General features: G+C 42.4%; 1 protein-coding gene across 2 annotated transcripts in view; it reads left to right on the plus strand.

Moving 5' to 3' along the window:
* ABAT (4-aminobutyrate aminotransferase) overlaps positions 1-14008 on the plus strand; it is a 160263-nt gene that overhangs the window by 131742 nt on the left and 14513 nt on the right. Inside the window, exons 9-12 of one of the 2 annotated variants that reach the window (XM_088466747.1) lie at positions 3816-3878; positions 4520-4583; positions 8346-8494; positions 11124-11261. In XM_088466747.1, coding sequence (XP_088322873.1) covers positions 3816-3878; positions 4520-4583; positions 8346-8494; positions 11124-11261 — 414 coding nt within the window. The remainder of the gene's footprint in view (positions 1-3815; positions 3879-4519; positions 4584-8345; positions 8495-11123; positions 11262-14008) is intronic. The other variant, XM_088466748.1, reaches the window with a different exon arrangement.

Here is a 14008-nt window from a genome sequence, read left to right on the forward strand (position 1 = left end):
GTTACATTCGCAGCTGCAATTTTTCACGCAACCTATGTGCAAAAATATGCAAATGCCTGCCAGCAGACTCCCTGCCTGAACTAGTGTGCAACGGGCTGAGCAAATGCTGCTACACCCACTTTCCTTATCTGCATTGTGAGTAGATCCGCCGGGTATTGAGAATACACCATCATAGACGCAACATCGGCGCACATAGACTCCTTGCGTGAGTCCTGGGCCATGCAGATCTATCTCTAAATATATCTGCTGAGACTGTGGTTCTGCTATTGGGAATTCAACTGCGATCGCATACACACCATGGGAACTCCCATAACACGTCAAAGGACTGACCTTTTTGCGCTAATTTTTTACCACCACCCCTACTCCACCCATGGAATGCCCATGGATCGCAGTGACCTTCTCAGGAAGTTGCAATTACGGATACTTTGCGAATACTGTCTCAAACTTCAGCTCGCACATTTGCAGTAAGACTTTCCTTGGTGTTTTGTGTATGTGCAATTGTAATGGAGCATACGGTCAGATTTGTCAGATGAACGATTGAACAATCTGAACGATTTGATGAACGATTTGACCAACGATTTGAACTATGAACGATTTTTGACTGCATAAAAATTTATGGAATCACCCAAATCTGACTGCAAACACATCAGATGTCAGATATTGTTATCTGACCATCGGGAACGCGCATCTTTCATCGTTCAGACATGTCAGATTTTCCTTCAGATATGAACGATTGAACAATTTTTTAAATCGTTATCGTTCAGATCTGAAGAAAAATCTGACCGTGTGTATGCACCATAACACATCGCTCAAATGCGAAAATATCCGCATAATGTACAACTGAGACCCACAGTTTATGTTGAATCACCCCCTAATGGCCACATCCTTACTGCATAATGTCATAAATCAGGGCATAATACAGTACAGTGCAGGTGGGTGATGCGATTAAACTGCCGGAGTGGGGGAGGCAGCCAGAAGAGGATGAAACATTTTGAGGCGACTCTTCCTATTCTGTTAATCCCATCTTTAGGTATTGTTGTAAGGACATTAGCGTTACAAATGCTTTGTTCCTCTAAAAACATTTTCTAATGCCACACTGTTTACATCATTTTTTTATAAATCAATAAAAAAATGTAAAGAAGCAAACTGGAATTATATGGGTGCCACTGTAGCTCAGCAGTACCACGCCGCTTCCACTTCAGCCACTGTTTTTATATATCCCACTTACTGGCTCATGTCAAGATTAACTCATGCGTAAGACTGAAAACAATGGTTCCATTGGAAGAAGTGTCATGGCACTGATGAGCTGCCGTGGAGTCTGTGTACCAAAAGACTTTGGGCCTGATTCAGACCCACTCGCGAGCGGCTGTCCGCTCGCAAGTGGGTCGATGTTATGCACTGAGCATGCGCACGACGGAGGGAGCTCCGTCGTGCGCATGCGCCAGACGCGACGAGCGAAGGAAAGTCCTTCGCTCGTTGTGTCCGATCAAAGGGGGCGTGCTGTCAATGTTGATTTACAGCACGCCCCCTTTGGTGGGCGTGCCGGGGGCGTGCCTCCCTGACGGGGGCGTTCCCACGGGAACGCCTCCCGTCAGAAGCCGGCCCACTGACATCACTAGTGATGTCAGTGGGAGTGATTTTGGCTCTGATAGAGCCAAAATCACTCCGGAGCTTGCGGTTGAAAACCTCAACCGCAGGCTCCGGCTCGCAATTTCGATGGTCTCGATGGTCTCGACCATCGCGGCCATCACAAAGCACGCTCGTATAGCCTGTGGGTGGTGACCCACAGCTATACGAGCGTCCAGGAGGACGCTCCATGAAAATGGAGCCCGGCCCTCATTCAGAGCGTGCGCTCTGCTCAGAGCGTACGGCTCTGAATGAGGACCTTTATTCATTTAAATAAGTTTCCCTTAAATAAATAAATATATATATATATTTATATTTTATGTTTTTAAATATTCTGCAACTGAAAGTCTAGCTTCAACACTAAAAATTAATATATTAAAATATTGAACATTCACTTACCTAGAAAAAAGTACATTTAACATCTTTCTCCCTCTCTCTTCCTCCATTTTTCTGGTTTTTTTTTTTAATCTGTTTTTTGCTTCTGTCCCCTCTTTCCGTTTTGCCTCTTTCCTCCAGGTTTTGTTTTGCCTCTGTCCCCTCTTTCCTCCAGGTTTTGTTTTGCCTCTGTCCCCTCTTTCCTCCAGGTTTTGTTTTGCCTCTGTCCCCTCTTTCCTCCAGGTTTTGTTTTGCCTCTGTCCCCTCTTTCCTCCAGGTTTTGTTTTGCCTCTTTCCGTTTTGCCTCTGTCCCCTCTTTCCGTTTTGCCTCTGTCCCCTCGTTCCGTTTTGCCTCTGTCCCCTCGTTCCGTTTTGCCTCTGTCCCCTCTTTCCGTTTTGCCTCTGTCCCCTCTTTCCGTTTTGCCTCTGTCCCCTCTTTCCGTTTTGCCTTTGTCCCCTCTTTCCGTTTTGCCTCTGTCCCCTCTTTCCGTTTTGCCTCTGTCCCCTCTTTCCTCCAGGTTGCGTTTTGCCTCTGTCCCCTCGTTCCGTTTTGCCTCTGTCCCCTCGTTCCGTTTTGCCTCTGTCCCCTCGTTCCGTTTTGCCTCTGTCTCCCAGGTTTTGTTTTGCCTCTGTCCCCCAGGTTTTGTTTTGCCTCTGTCCCCCAGGTTTTGTTTTGCCTCTGTCCCCCAGGTTTTGTTTTGCCTCTTTCCCCCAGGTTTTGTTTTGCCTCTTTCCCCCAGGTTTTGTTTTGCCTCTTTCCCCCAGGTTTTGTTTTGCCTCTTTCCCCCAGGTTTTGTTTTGCCTCTTTCCTCCAGGTTTTGTTTTGCCTCTTTCCTCCAGGTTTTGTTTTGCCTCTGTCCCCTCTTTTTTTTTTTTCTACTACTGGTAGTCTCCTACTATAGTGGCTCCCATAGAAGTATATGGTTACTGATAGCACAGGTCATGGCATACTGTGCAGCATCACTTGCAATCACAGTGTTGGACCTACAGGACTTTCATAACATCAATGCTGTTTTAATCGATAATGCGGATGCATAGACCATTTAGGTAATATAAAGTGCTACTAGGACTGCCAGAGCCTGGCACAAATTGTTTAGTAGGGATCCGGCCAGGTCCTCTGGCCCATCTCACCACTGACTACAATGCACAGTGGGGAGTTTGACTGGGACGGTACACCTGTCAAACCGTAATGCAGGTGTCCTAAGGCGAGCTCAGGGAGGACAGAAACCTCCCGTGGAGCAGAAGGGTAAACTAGGGACTTACCAGGGATTTCTCTGGTATCCAGGTGAGAGTGCAACCTATCAATCTGTCAAACGAGGTGGGTAACTGTATTGTAATCTCTTATTTCAGCCTGTAGAACGCAGTACTATCTTTAATAAAGAGCATTATATTGGAGTGTACTTGTTAAATAGCTATAACTATATTTTTGTAAATAGCATTGCATGTAACAGGTTAAGATGGCTAATAGTAAATGGAAAAGTATTTATTGATCGAAGTCTGTGACTGTGATATTAATTAGACTTTCATAGAAATGTGACATTGAGTAGTAACAGCGTTCTGAATAGTTTCTGGGGGAATTTCAGACCGGTTTATCTTCCACTACAGAGTCTTGTTTTGCAATGTATTCTCACATTACATACATCTGAATACTTCTCTAGGCTATTTTAAACAAGACATTTGTGAAATATACATATTCTTCTACAAGCAAGCTGAGTTTCCTATTCTGATTGGATCACCACAATGGCTCTCCTCTTGTATGTAAAGCACATGCCACCATTTTGCTGATTTTCAATATAATATTAACTGTATTTCAGAACAAAGAGAGAGGCCACCATGGTGCTACAAAAGAAGAGTTGGAGACCTGCATGGTGAACCAGGTATATTCATTAAAGAAAATACCTGCTGTCACTATGATTAAATGTTAGCTTTATTACAGTTATTACTTATAGTTTAAATTAAGTACAATTGACGCAGTCGTTTTTTTTGTTTTGTTTTTTCGTTTATTGTGGAATACATTTTGTGTGAGCTTATGTAAATGCCTATTACACATTTTTTTGTATCTCTTCTTCAGATTGCAGTCCTAGGGCCAAATGTAATAGCATGTGATTTAGCGGGGCGCCAGTGCTATTCCGGAGAGAGAGCCACTGGATGTAAAGTGGCAATTAGTTTAAAGGCAAAACCAATCTACTTCTGTCCACACATTTTAAATTTGCCCCACCTCCCAGAAGGATTTGCTGTTACCTCTAAATGAGGCCCTTAATACCCTAAAACAGGCCTGGCCAACTTGTGGCTTTCCAGCTGTTGTGAAACTACAAGTCCCAGCATGCATTGTCACTGTTTTGCTATTAATCAAAGCTAAAACTGTGGCAGGGTATGTTGGGACTTGTAGTTTCACAACAGCTGGAGAGTCACAGGGTTGGCCAGGCTTCCCCTTGAGTTGTTTCCACATTTAGAGAGAGTCATGTTATCTGGGCTCACTAAAACAAGTCAAAGTTGATATTTTTTTTTTTCTGTTCAGTACCCAGGTTGTCCAGATTACAGCATTTTGTCATTTATGGGTGGTTTTCATGGACGCACTATGGGTAAGGACAATGTTATTTAGTCACTTTCTCAAACTTCCTCCCCACATTCCATTGAATCAATAATTCCTTAGAGATTCTGACCCATTTTGCAATGAGCTCGTCACACAGTTGCTGCAGATTTATTGTTTGCACATTCATGCTGCCTATCACCCATCCCAACACATTCCAAAGGTGCTTTATTTGATTGATATCTGGTGACTGAGGAGTACACTTAACTCAATGTCATGTTAGTGGAACCAGTTTGATATAGCATGTGCTTTGCGACATGGGGGTCTGTACTAAGCCGTGGAGATAGATAAAGTGCCAATCAATCAGCTCCTAACTGTCACTTTTCAAACAGCCTGTGGCATGGCAGTTAGGAACTTGATTGGTTGGTACTTTATCTATCTCCACTTTATCACTCTCCAGAGCATAGGACCCCATTGTTCATTATCCTGTTGGAAGTAGCTATTAGATGATGGATAGACATGGTCTACTTGGGTAGGCTCTGTCATTTAAATGGTGAACAGTTGGTATAATCGGGCCTAATGTGTGCCATGAATACATTCCCCATACTATTATACAACCTTCACCAGCCAGTATTGTTGACACACAGCAAGATGGAACCATGGAATGATTACCCCTACCACTTGCATGCTGCAGCAGGAATCGCGATTTGTTACAGCAAGCATAGTTTTTGCAATCTTCAACTGTCCGGCTTTGGTGAGCCTGTGCTACTGTAGTATCAGTTACCTGTTCTTAGCTGCCAGGTGTGGAACCTGGTGTGTCTGTCTGCTGCTTTAGCCCATCCACTAAAAGATTCAATGCGCTGTACTTTCAGAAGTGTTCTTCTGCCGGGTTGGGTATGATATCCCGGCTGTTGGGATGCCCGCTGTTCAGAATACCGACAGCGGCAACCCGACAGCCAGAATACCGACACCCATTGGAACGCAAGGTAAGATTTTTTTCCCTACACTAACCCTGCCTCCCCGGTGCCTAAACCTAACCCCTCCCCCCCCTTCCTAGTGCCTAAACCTAAGACCTTCTCCTTGGTGCCTAATCCTAGCCTCCCCCCTAGTGCCTAAACCTATCCTCCCCCTCCCCGCACACTAACCCACCCACTAATGCCTAAACCTATCCCCGCTACCTAACGCTACCCTCCCCGTGCACCCCCGATACTTACCATTCGGGATGCCGACTGTCAGGATACTGGTGCCAGGCACTTACAGATCATATTACTTCCCCAAACTGATGTTTAGGCTTAACAACAGTGGAACCTTTTAAGCATGGCTTAAGTTGCTGCCACATGACTGATTAGAGAATGTGCAGGTGTACAAGTGTACTGCGCACAGTATAAATTTTGCACATGCGATGACTCCATCTCCCTAATAACATTCTATCTGGTAAGCTAAATACATTTTGTATAAAATGCTAAACCATAGTCATTAGTTATCGGCACTCAGTCAGTCTTATAGGTGACATCATGCAACTTCCTCCAAACTGTATTAGATAGTAGCACAAGAGGGTTTTGTTTGTAGAGGAGAGAACAAATAAAATGCATAATGGGTGGAGTTCGGCAAGGCGTATGGCTTTCCTTGGCGAGTATTTAGTAGTTTATACCAACTGAATAGGACTAACAGCTATGTCCTTCCGCACAGCTTTGTGAGTCCTTCTGCACAGCTATGTGAATCTCCACAGCTGCGGGAGTCCTTGTGCACAGTCGCAGGACTTGTGCACAGCCATGCCAGCCCTTCCAAACAGATACAAGAGCCCTTGATGTATGAACCAGGTCAGAGTTAGCAGAGATTGGATATGATCCTGTACTTCTAGTGGGACACATTTTTCACCTTACGGCAAAGAAGCACACTTCTAGAGAAGACTCTAAAGGGGAAGACCCTAAAGAATATGAAAACAGAATTGTTACCTTTCACTATGTATCGCATCAGATCGATGCAATATATAGCTTTGTTGGGTTGGGTACGGGATGCCGGTGTTCAGGATCCCGGTGGTCAGAATCCCGACGCTGGCATACCAGCAGGGTTAGCATCCAAACACTTTGTTGGACGGTATCCTAACCCTAACCTTCTTCTCACCTAGTGCCTAAACCGAATATCCCCTGTCCCGCACTCTAAACCTAACCCTAACTCTCCCCCCAATCCTGCTACTTACCTTTGGGATTCTGGCGGTAGGGATGCTGGTGCTGGGATTCTGACAAGTGTTGGGATTTTGGCGTTGGCATTCTGACTGCTGGAATCCCAGTGGTCAGGATATTGACCACATCCCAGCTTTGTTAAGTAGCAAGTTATGTATACTTACCTTTACGGCGAGACCATCAGGTATCCAGGGCTCTGGCGCTCCTGTCTTCAGCTGCGGTCCAGTGTGAGAAGCATGGAGGTGAAGGCAGGTCCTTCCTGCGCATGTGCCGGCAGCTGAGCTCAGTGGAAGCTACAGTGGCTGCTGGGATATCAAGGGGTGGAGCCAGAACGGTTGACGGACAAAAGACAGGGAAGTAAGCGAGCTTTCCATTCTTTAATGAATCACACTCCCCATACAATGGTATGGTGATTTGATTAAGCCACGGAGCAGGGATGCCGCTGTAGGAGTCAGGAACTTCTCCATGGAAACCCGCTCTGTAACTAGCACTAAGCAGAGAAAAGCCATGTTTACATAGAGCAGAGAAAAGCCCCGTTTTGCTGTATAGACCCATAAATTGGTAGAAAGCTGGACTTTTATGTGACATTCACACTTTTGCACATCGCATCGCTTTAACCATTTCCTCATCAACGCAAACTGCAGTGCACATCTAATTTGCAGATGGCTTATAAAGCTGGAAGTTACACATGTACTTTTAAGTGTCCTGGTTAGATCAGATAAGTTGACTGGTGCACAGGGAATCTTAATTGCTACATACACCGATGTATTTCTTAAATTCTCTACAGGTAGATATTAAGGGGCATATTTACTAAAGTGCAGGTTTTTAGAAGTGGAGATGTTGCCCATTGCAACCAATCAGATTCTACTTATTTATCTAGCGCCTTCTAAAAGATAATAGCTAAAATCTGATTGGTTGCTATGGACAATAACTCCCCCTCTAAAAATCCGCTCTTTAGTAAATATACCCCTAAGTGATCAGTACATTCAAGATCTTTTAGATGAAATGAAATAACTATTGCCGCAGATAAAATGTTAAAACAAAATGCCCAGAAAGGTATTTTCTTTATGCTTTGTAAGGAATTAAAAATCTGATAATGATTAAATTACAAAGTAAAGCACATTCTAGTTGCCTTGCCACCTTCAAATCTTTGTAGGATACAAAATCTAGTAGTAACTAATTACAAATGACATTCATGTGACTGTACATATATACAGGATAGTCCATAAGTGTGGAAACACCTTCAGAAAAAGGATTAATAAAGTTAAAACGAAGAACACCATTGTTTTTCTTATGAAATAATCCATCTGTTTGATATGTCACATGACTACCTTCCCTATTAAAAAGTAGGGTTGCATCCAAGATGGCTGACTTCAAGATGGCCACCATACTGGTGACATGCCCTAAAAAAATTTCCCCCACTCCCATATTATATGTATAGACACTGGATTAATATTTCCTTCCTCATTTCCTTTATATAAGGGTATTTCCTCACTTGTGGACCATCCTGTACATGCATCAATCAGAAGATGAATTATTACGGTTCTTGAGTATGGTACAGTATTTTTTCCTCAATTGCAGAACATTTTAAGCATATTTGTTTTCTCTACTTTTTATTTATATGGAAATAGGTTGCCTAGCAACAACACACTCCAAAGCCATCCACAAATTGGACATTCCCTCTTTTGATTGGCCTATTGCCCCATTTCCAAGACTGAAGTACCCACTGGTGGAGTTTGTTAAGGAAAACAGGGATGAAGAGGCTCACTGCTTGGAAGAGGTAATATAGGAAAGTGTATAATCCATGAGTTATAGAGGTCTGTAATCAGTTATACTAACTTTAATGTGAGGTTTATATGTGTCTGGTCACCAATACCAAATAAAAGTGAACACTTCAGTATCAATGACCTTTTGTGTTTCATGTCATTGATAAATTAGATTATCCCAGCAGTATTGGATAACATATGACCCATTATTGAAGACCAAAGGCTAGACGTACTAAAATGTTTGGTTTTTTTGCAGTGATTTCAAACCACCACATATCGCCAGGTGGTTTACACTCTCACTTACTAAACTTAACCTGCCTGCCATATATACAGTGCCTTGTAAAAGTATTCGCTCCCCTTTGCAATTTTCATGCTTTGTTGCCTCACAACCTGGAATTAAAATGGATTGTTTGAAAGTGTGCATAATGTAATTCACAGAACATGCCTACAACTGAAGTTTTTTTTTTTTTTTTTTTTTTATATTGTGAATCAAACAACATTTAGGACAACATAACAGAAAACTTCAGCGTGCATAACTTTTCACACCCCTAAAGTCAGTACTTTGTCGAGCCACCTTTTGCGGCAATTACAGCTGCAAGTCGCTTTGGATAAGTCTCTATGAGCTTGCCACATCTTGCCCCTAGGATTTTTGCCCATTCCTCAAGGCAAAACTGCTCCAGCTCCTTCATGTTGGATGGTTTCTGCTTGTGAACAGCAATCTTCAAGTCTGACCACAGATTCTCAGTTGGATTGAGATCTTGGCTTTGACTAGACCATTCCAACACATTTAAATGTTTCCCCTTAAACCACTCGAGTGCTGCTATAGCAGTATGCTTTGGGTCATTGTCCTGCTGGAAGGTGAACCTCCGTTCCAGTCTCGAATCACAGGCAGACTGAAACAGGTTTTGCTCAAGAATATCCCTGTATTTAGCACCATCCATCTTTCCCTCGACTCAAATCAGCTTCCCAGTTCCTGCTGCTGAAAAACATCCCCACAGCATGATGCTGCCACCACCATGTTTCACTGTGGGGATGGTGTTTTTGGGGTGATGGGATGTGTTGGGTTTGTGCCAGACATATCGTTTTCCTTGGTGGCAGAAAAGTTCAATTTTAGTCTCATCTGACCAGAGCACCTTCCTCCATTCATTTGGGGAGTCGCCCACATGCCTTTTGACAAACTCAAATCATGTCTTATTTTTATCACTAAGTAATGGCTTTTTTCTGGCCACTCTTCCATAAAGCCCAGCTCTATGGAGTGTACGGCTTATTGTGGTCACATGCACAGATACACCAGTGTCTGCTGTGGAACTCTGCAGCTCCTTCAAGGTTACCTTTGGTCTCTGTGCTGCCTCTCTGATTAATGCTCTCCTTGCCCGGTCTGTGAGTTTTGGTGGGAGGCCCTCTCTTGGCAGGTTTGTTGTGGAACCATGTTCTTTCCATTTGTTGATGGATTTGATGGTGCTCCGGGGGATCATCAAAGATTTGGATATTTTTTTATAACCCAACCCAGAATTGTACTTCTCAACAACTTTGTCCCTGACTTGTTTGGAGAGCTCCTTGGTCTTCATGGTGTGATGCCTCTTGCTTAGTGGTGTTGCAGCCTCTGGGGCCTTTCAGAAAAGGTGTGTTTATACAGACAGATCATGTGACACTTAGATTTCACACAGGTGGACTTCATTTCACTAATTATGTGACTTCTGAAAGTAATTGGTTGCACCAGAACTTTTGAGGGGCTTCATAGCAAAGGGGGTGATTACATATGCACATGCCAATTTTCAGAATTTTATTTATAAAGATTCTTCTTTATATATATTTTTCTCATTTCACTTCACCAAATTAGACTATATTGTGCAGATCCATCACATAAAATTCAGATTAAAAAAAATAAATAAATTACAGGTTTGTAATGTAACAAAAAAGGTAAAAAGCCAAGGGGGGGTGAATAATTTTGCAAGGCACTGTATATATGATCATCTCAAAACCACCGCGCCCCCCCCCCCCAAAAAAAAAAACCCCAAAAAAACAAAAAACCAGCATGCTGTTTTGACCGATAGCAATAAATTATATGCCCTTGAAATACTGTATAAGGAGGCGAAAATTATCTTATGGCAAAATTTGTTTTGTGAATATTTTGGGGGAGGCAAATTAGTGTTTGATTATATTAAATTGGTAATTAAATTCTAACTTTAAAATAAGGGGGGTAATATTTTTGAATTATTATACAGGGAAATACGATCTGATTGTCGGTGGGGACAATAAAAATGTATTTATAGCAGGGATAGCAATTGTTCTATTCTGGCACATTGTGTAACGGTGAGGGGGACAAGTTGTTGCCCACACCAACCAATCAAATTATAGCAATCATTTATCTAGTTTATTCTATAAAATGATGACTAGTATCTGGTTGCTATGGGAAACACCTCTACTGATCTTCTTTAGAAGAGGTATTAATTATCCCCCTTAGTTATGCTTATTATGGATGAAGTCTCCTTCACAATTATTTGGTTTTGAGTTTTGCCAATTGCGGTATATAAACCGGTAACTTGTCATATTGACAGATCACTTTGCATTATCTTTCACAGATTCGTAGGAGTTGTATCCAAATGTACTTTATGTAAATAGAATATGTATGTTCATGTCTAGGTGGAGGACTTAATTGTAAAATACAGGAAAAAGAAAAAGACAGTGGCCGGCATTGTTGTTGAACCAATTCAGTCAGAAGGAGGAGACAATCATGCATCCGACGAATTCTTCAGGAAACTAAGAGACATTGCCAGAAAAGTAAGACTGGTTTCGGCATAAACTTTGTAGAAACCGATGCATGGAGACTGAAGATGCTACGTGTATCTCGTATCATTGTAGGCATAACAGAATATCCAGCAGAGACTATTTTTTATTGCGTAATTAAAAGTAATACAGGGAGTACGGAAAGTCCCTCTGCAGTAACTGTGTGCTGAGTGCGTGACAGTCCAAAATTCAAATAGGGGAGCCACACCAACTGCCAGCGAGTCCTGTCAGGTGAGGTTTGGCAGTGTCTGGGGTGACAGTTGGTGTGTCTCCCTTGTTTGAATTTTGGACTGCGCTGCAGCCCCACCTCTGGAGCCACCACTGTCTGTCACACACTTGCTGTAGCACAAAGTAACAGCGGAGGGACTTTCGCTGTAGAATCTTGCAGTGTCTCTGTTGGTAGGGAGCTGCTGAACTGCAAAAGATGGTGGTGGAGGAGGCGCTGTTCACTGAAAGTGGGCACCTCAGTCACTTTATTCTGATCTTACTGACCATTTTGTCCCTGCTGTCTGCCATAGTATGGGAGTCCCAGCATCCACCATGCTCAGACACCTCCTCCCTGTGCTGCACACTGACCATGTTGTCTGTTTTCAGTTACCGATCTTATGATAAACCCCACTTTGCTCTGTGTGTGATGCGGTAATTAAACACAAACCCCACACCATTTACAATGACCAGTCTGCATTGCTGATGCACAGGATCAATTTTCCTTTGATAAGTGATACAGCAGGCACAGAGGTTGATTGGACCAGTGTTTGTCCCACTGCAACTTCTTGTTTGTGGCTAATAGGAGTAGGGCTGAATGAGAAGCCTTTTGGGTGTGACCAGTGCCATGTGGGCATGTACACTGCCTTCACTATCAGCCCCAATGTCACCCTAAATACATAAAGTAGAAACATTGCATAATTTTGTGAGGAAAATAGAAATACAATTTTAATACTTAGCATTTATGACCAGTTCTAGGGCTTGTTATCATAATGCTGGCCCTGAATAGGTGTGTATCTCTGTAGGGTCATCTCCTACAATGATTATTACATCTGTGATGGATAACATTAGCTGTAAAGGTCTCTTTTGTCACTTTTAACATAATGGTTATACTTGGCTGTTAGTCCTTTAAGCCTCCATTGGCCCTTTTCATCACCACTTCCTGACCACAGGTTTGCCGATTTTTATTTATTTGTTTAATTTTTGTTTTTGTCTATTCATAATATACAAGTGTGTGTGTGTGTGTGTGTGTGTGCCCTTATCCAATCAGGGGGTGAGAAAGATGCACTGATTGTGCTGAGACAAGAAAATGTGTGACCCATCACCTTAAAAATGTTGGCGTCTTATCGGAACGTAAGGTTTTCTGCAGGGGAATTTTAACAGATGAGGCGGCCCATGTGCAGCGGGCCCTGTCCCCATGCAATGGTCCCCCCTCCATACCTGGATAGCCACAGGCAGTTTCGGAGTCCGTGGTGCTCTCTCCAACTCTAGATGACTTCCTGGAAGCACCGCCATCTTTCCGATGATGTATTCAGAAAGATGGCACGTGCGTAAAAGAGTGCACAGAATCTGGCACACCGCCAGAGTCTTTGTTGTCTGCTGTGCTGGCGCCATCTTTCTGAGTACAAAGCCGGAAAGATGGCACTGCCGGGAGGACCTTTACCTTCTCCCTTTAAATATACACCACTGATTGTGTAATATCCAAAACAGAGCGAAATAAAAAAAAACCAAACAGTAGTGTAATCCAACATTTGGCTTTATTAGTATGTGTGTGTTAGAAAATACTTTCAGGCTTGGAGGCAAGTTGCATCATGCACTGGAGAATATTAATAATGCTCCTCAGACTGCCCCACATTAAGTGCAACTTAGAACGACACACATCCCACAGAACCCACCTGTTTTGGAAAAGTGAATTACCAATCCTAATGTTAAATATATAAAATATGCGCCGTAGTGCGTAAATGCGATCTCTGATATGTAAAGAAATATAGCAAATGTATGTTTAAAAGCCAATCCACTAACTAATAGTGTATAAGATTCATAAATGTAATGGAACCAGATGAGAATGGTTGGATATGCTCTCTAGAGCAGTGGTTCGCAAACTTTTTTGAATCGCAGTACCCGACAGTTTCTGCATTGTTTTCACGGCACCCCTAAGCCCAAAATTTGTTATTGAGAAAATAAATTCTTAAGTAAATTGTGCTTACCTGTCATCCTTAGGTTCAGTTATGTAGTGGTGGACAAGTTTGTGCTTCTGTTTGTCCACATAATTACATTACATTGACCATAAATATGCACACAGTTTGGGAACCACTGCTCTAGAGTGATACCTAGCTATTAGTGTCTCTATATTATGAAATGTTTCATGGGAGCTGACAGTGATAATACATTTGTGTATTCAAGTATATAAGTAAATGTTAAGTAATTAGATAAAGGGATTGGGAGAAATAAATCAATGAGTAGTAATAAGAAATAATGACGTGTGAAACCAGCTGTGAAGGTGTACCACACGGTGAGTGATGGAATGGAGTCAGTGATGAATGGATGTGATGTCTCTACATTGGTGATATTAGTAAAATGAAAAGGTAATAATACAAATCCAATTTACCAATATGATAAAGTAATCAATAAAGGAAAATAATTGAAAAAAGAAAAATAATGAACACGTTAAATGTGGCTTACAAATGGTTGCAGAGGGAGTGCTTTGTATTACCTTCTTTCTGCAAACGTGTTTCTCGCAATTCCAATTTATTTTT

Source organism: Taudactylus pleione, unplaced genomic scaffold (assembly GCF_031769625.1).
Source record: "Taudactylus pleione unplaced genomic scaffold, aTauple2 ptg000066l, whole genome shotgun sequence".
NCBI classification, from domain to species: domain Eukaryota; kingdom Metazoa; phylum Chordata; class Amphibia; order Anura; family Myobatrachidae; genus Taudactylus; species Taudactylus pleione.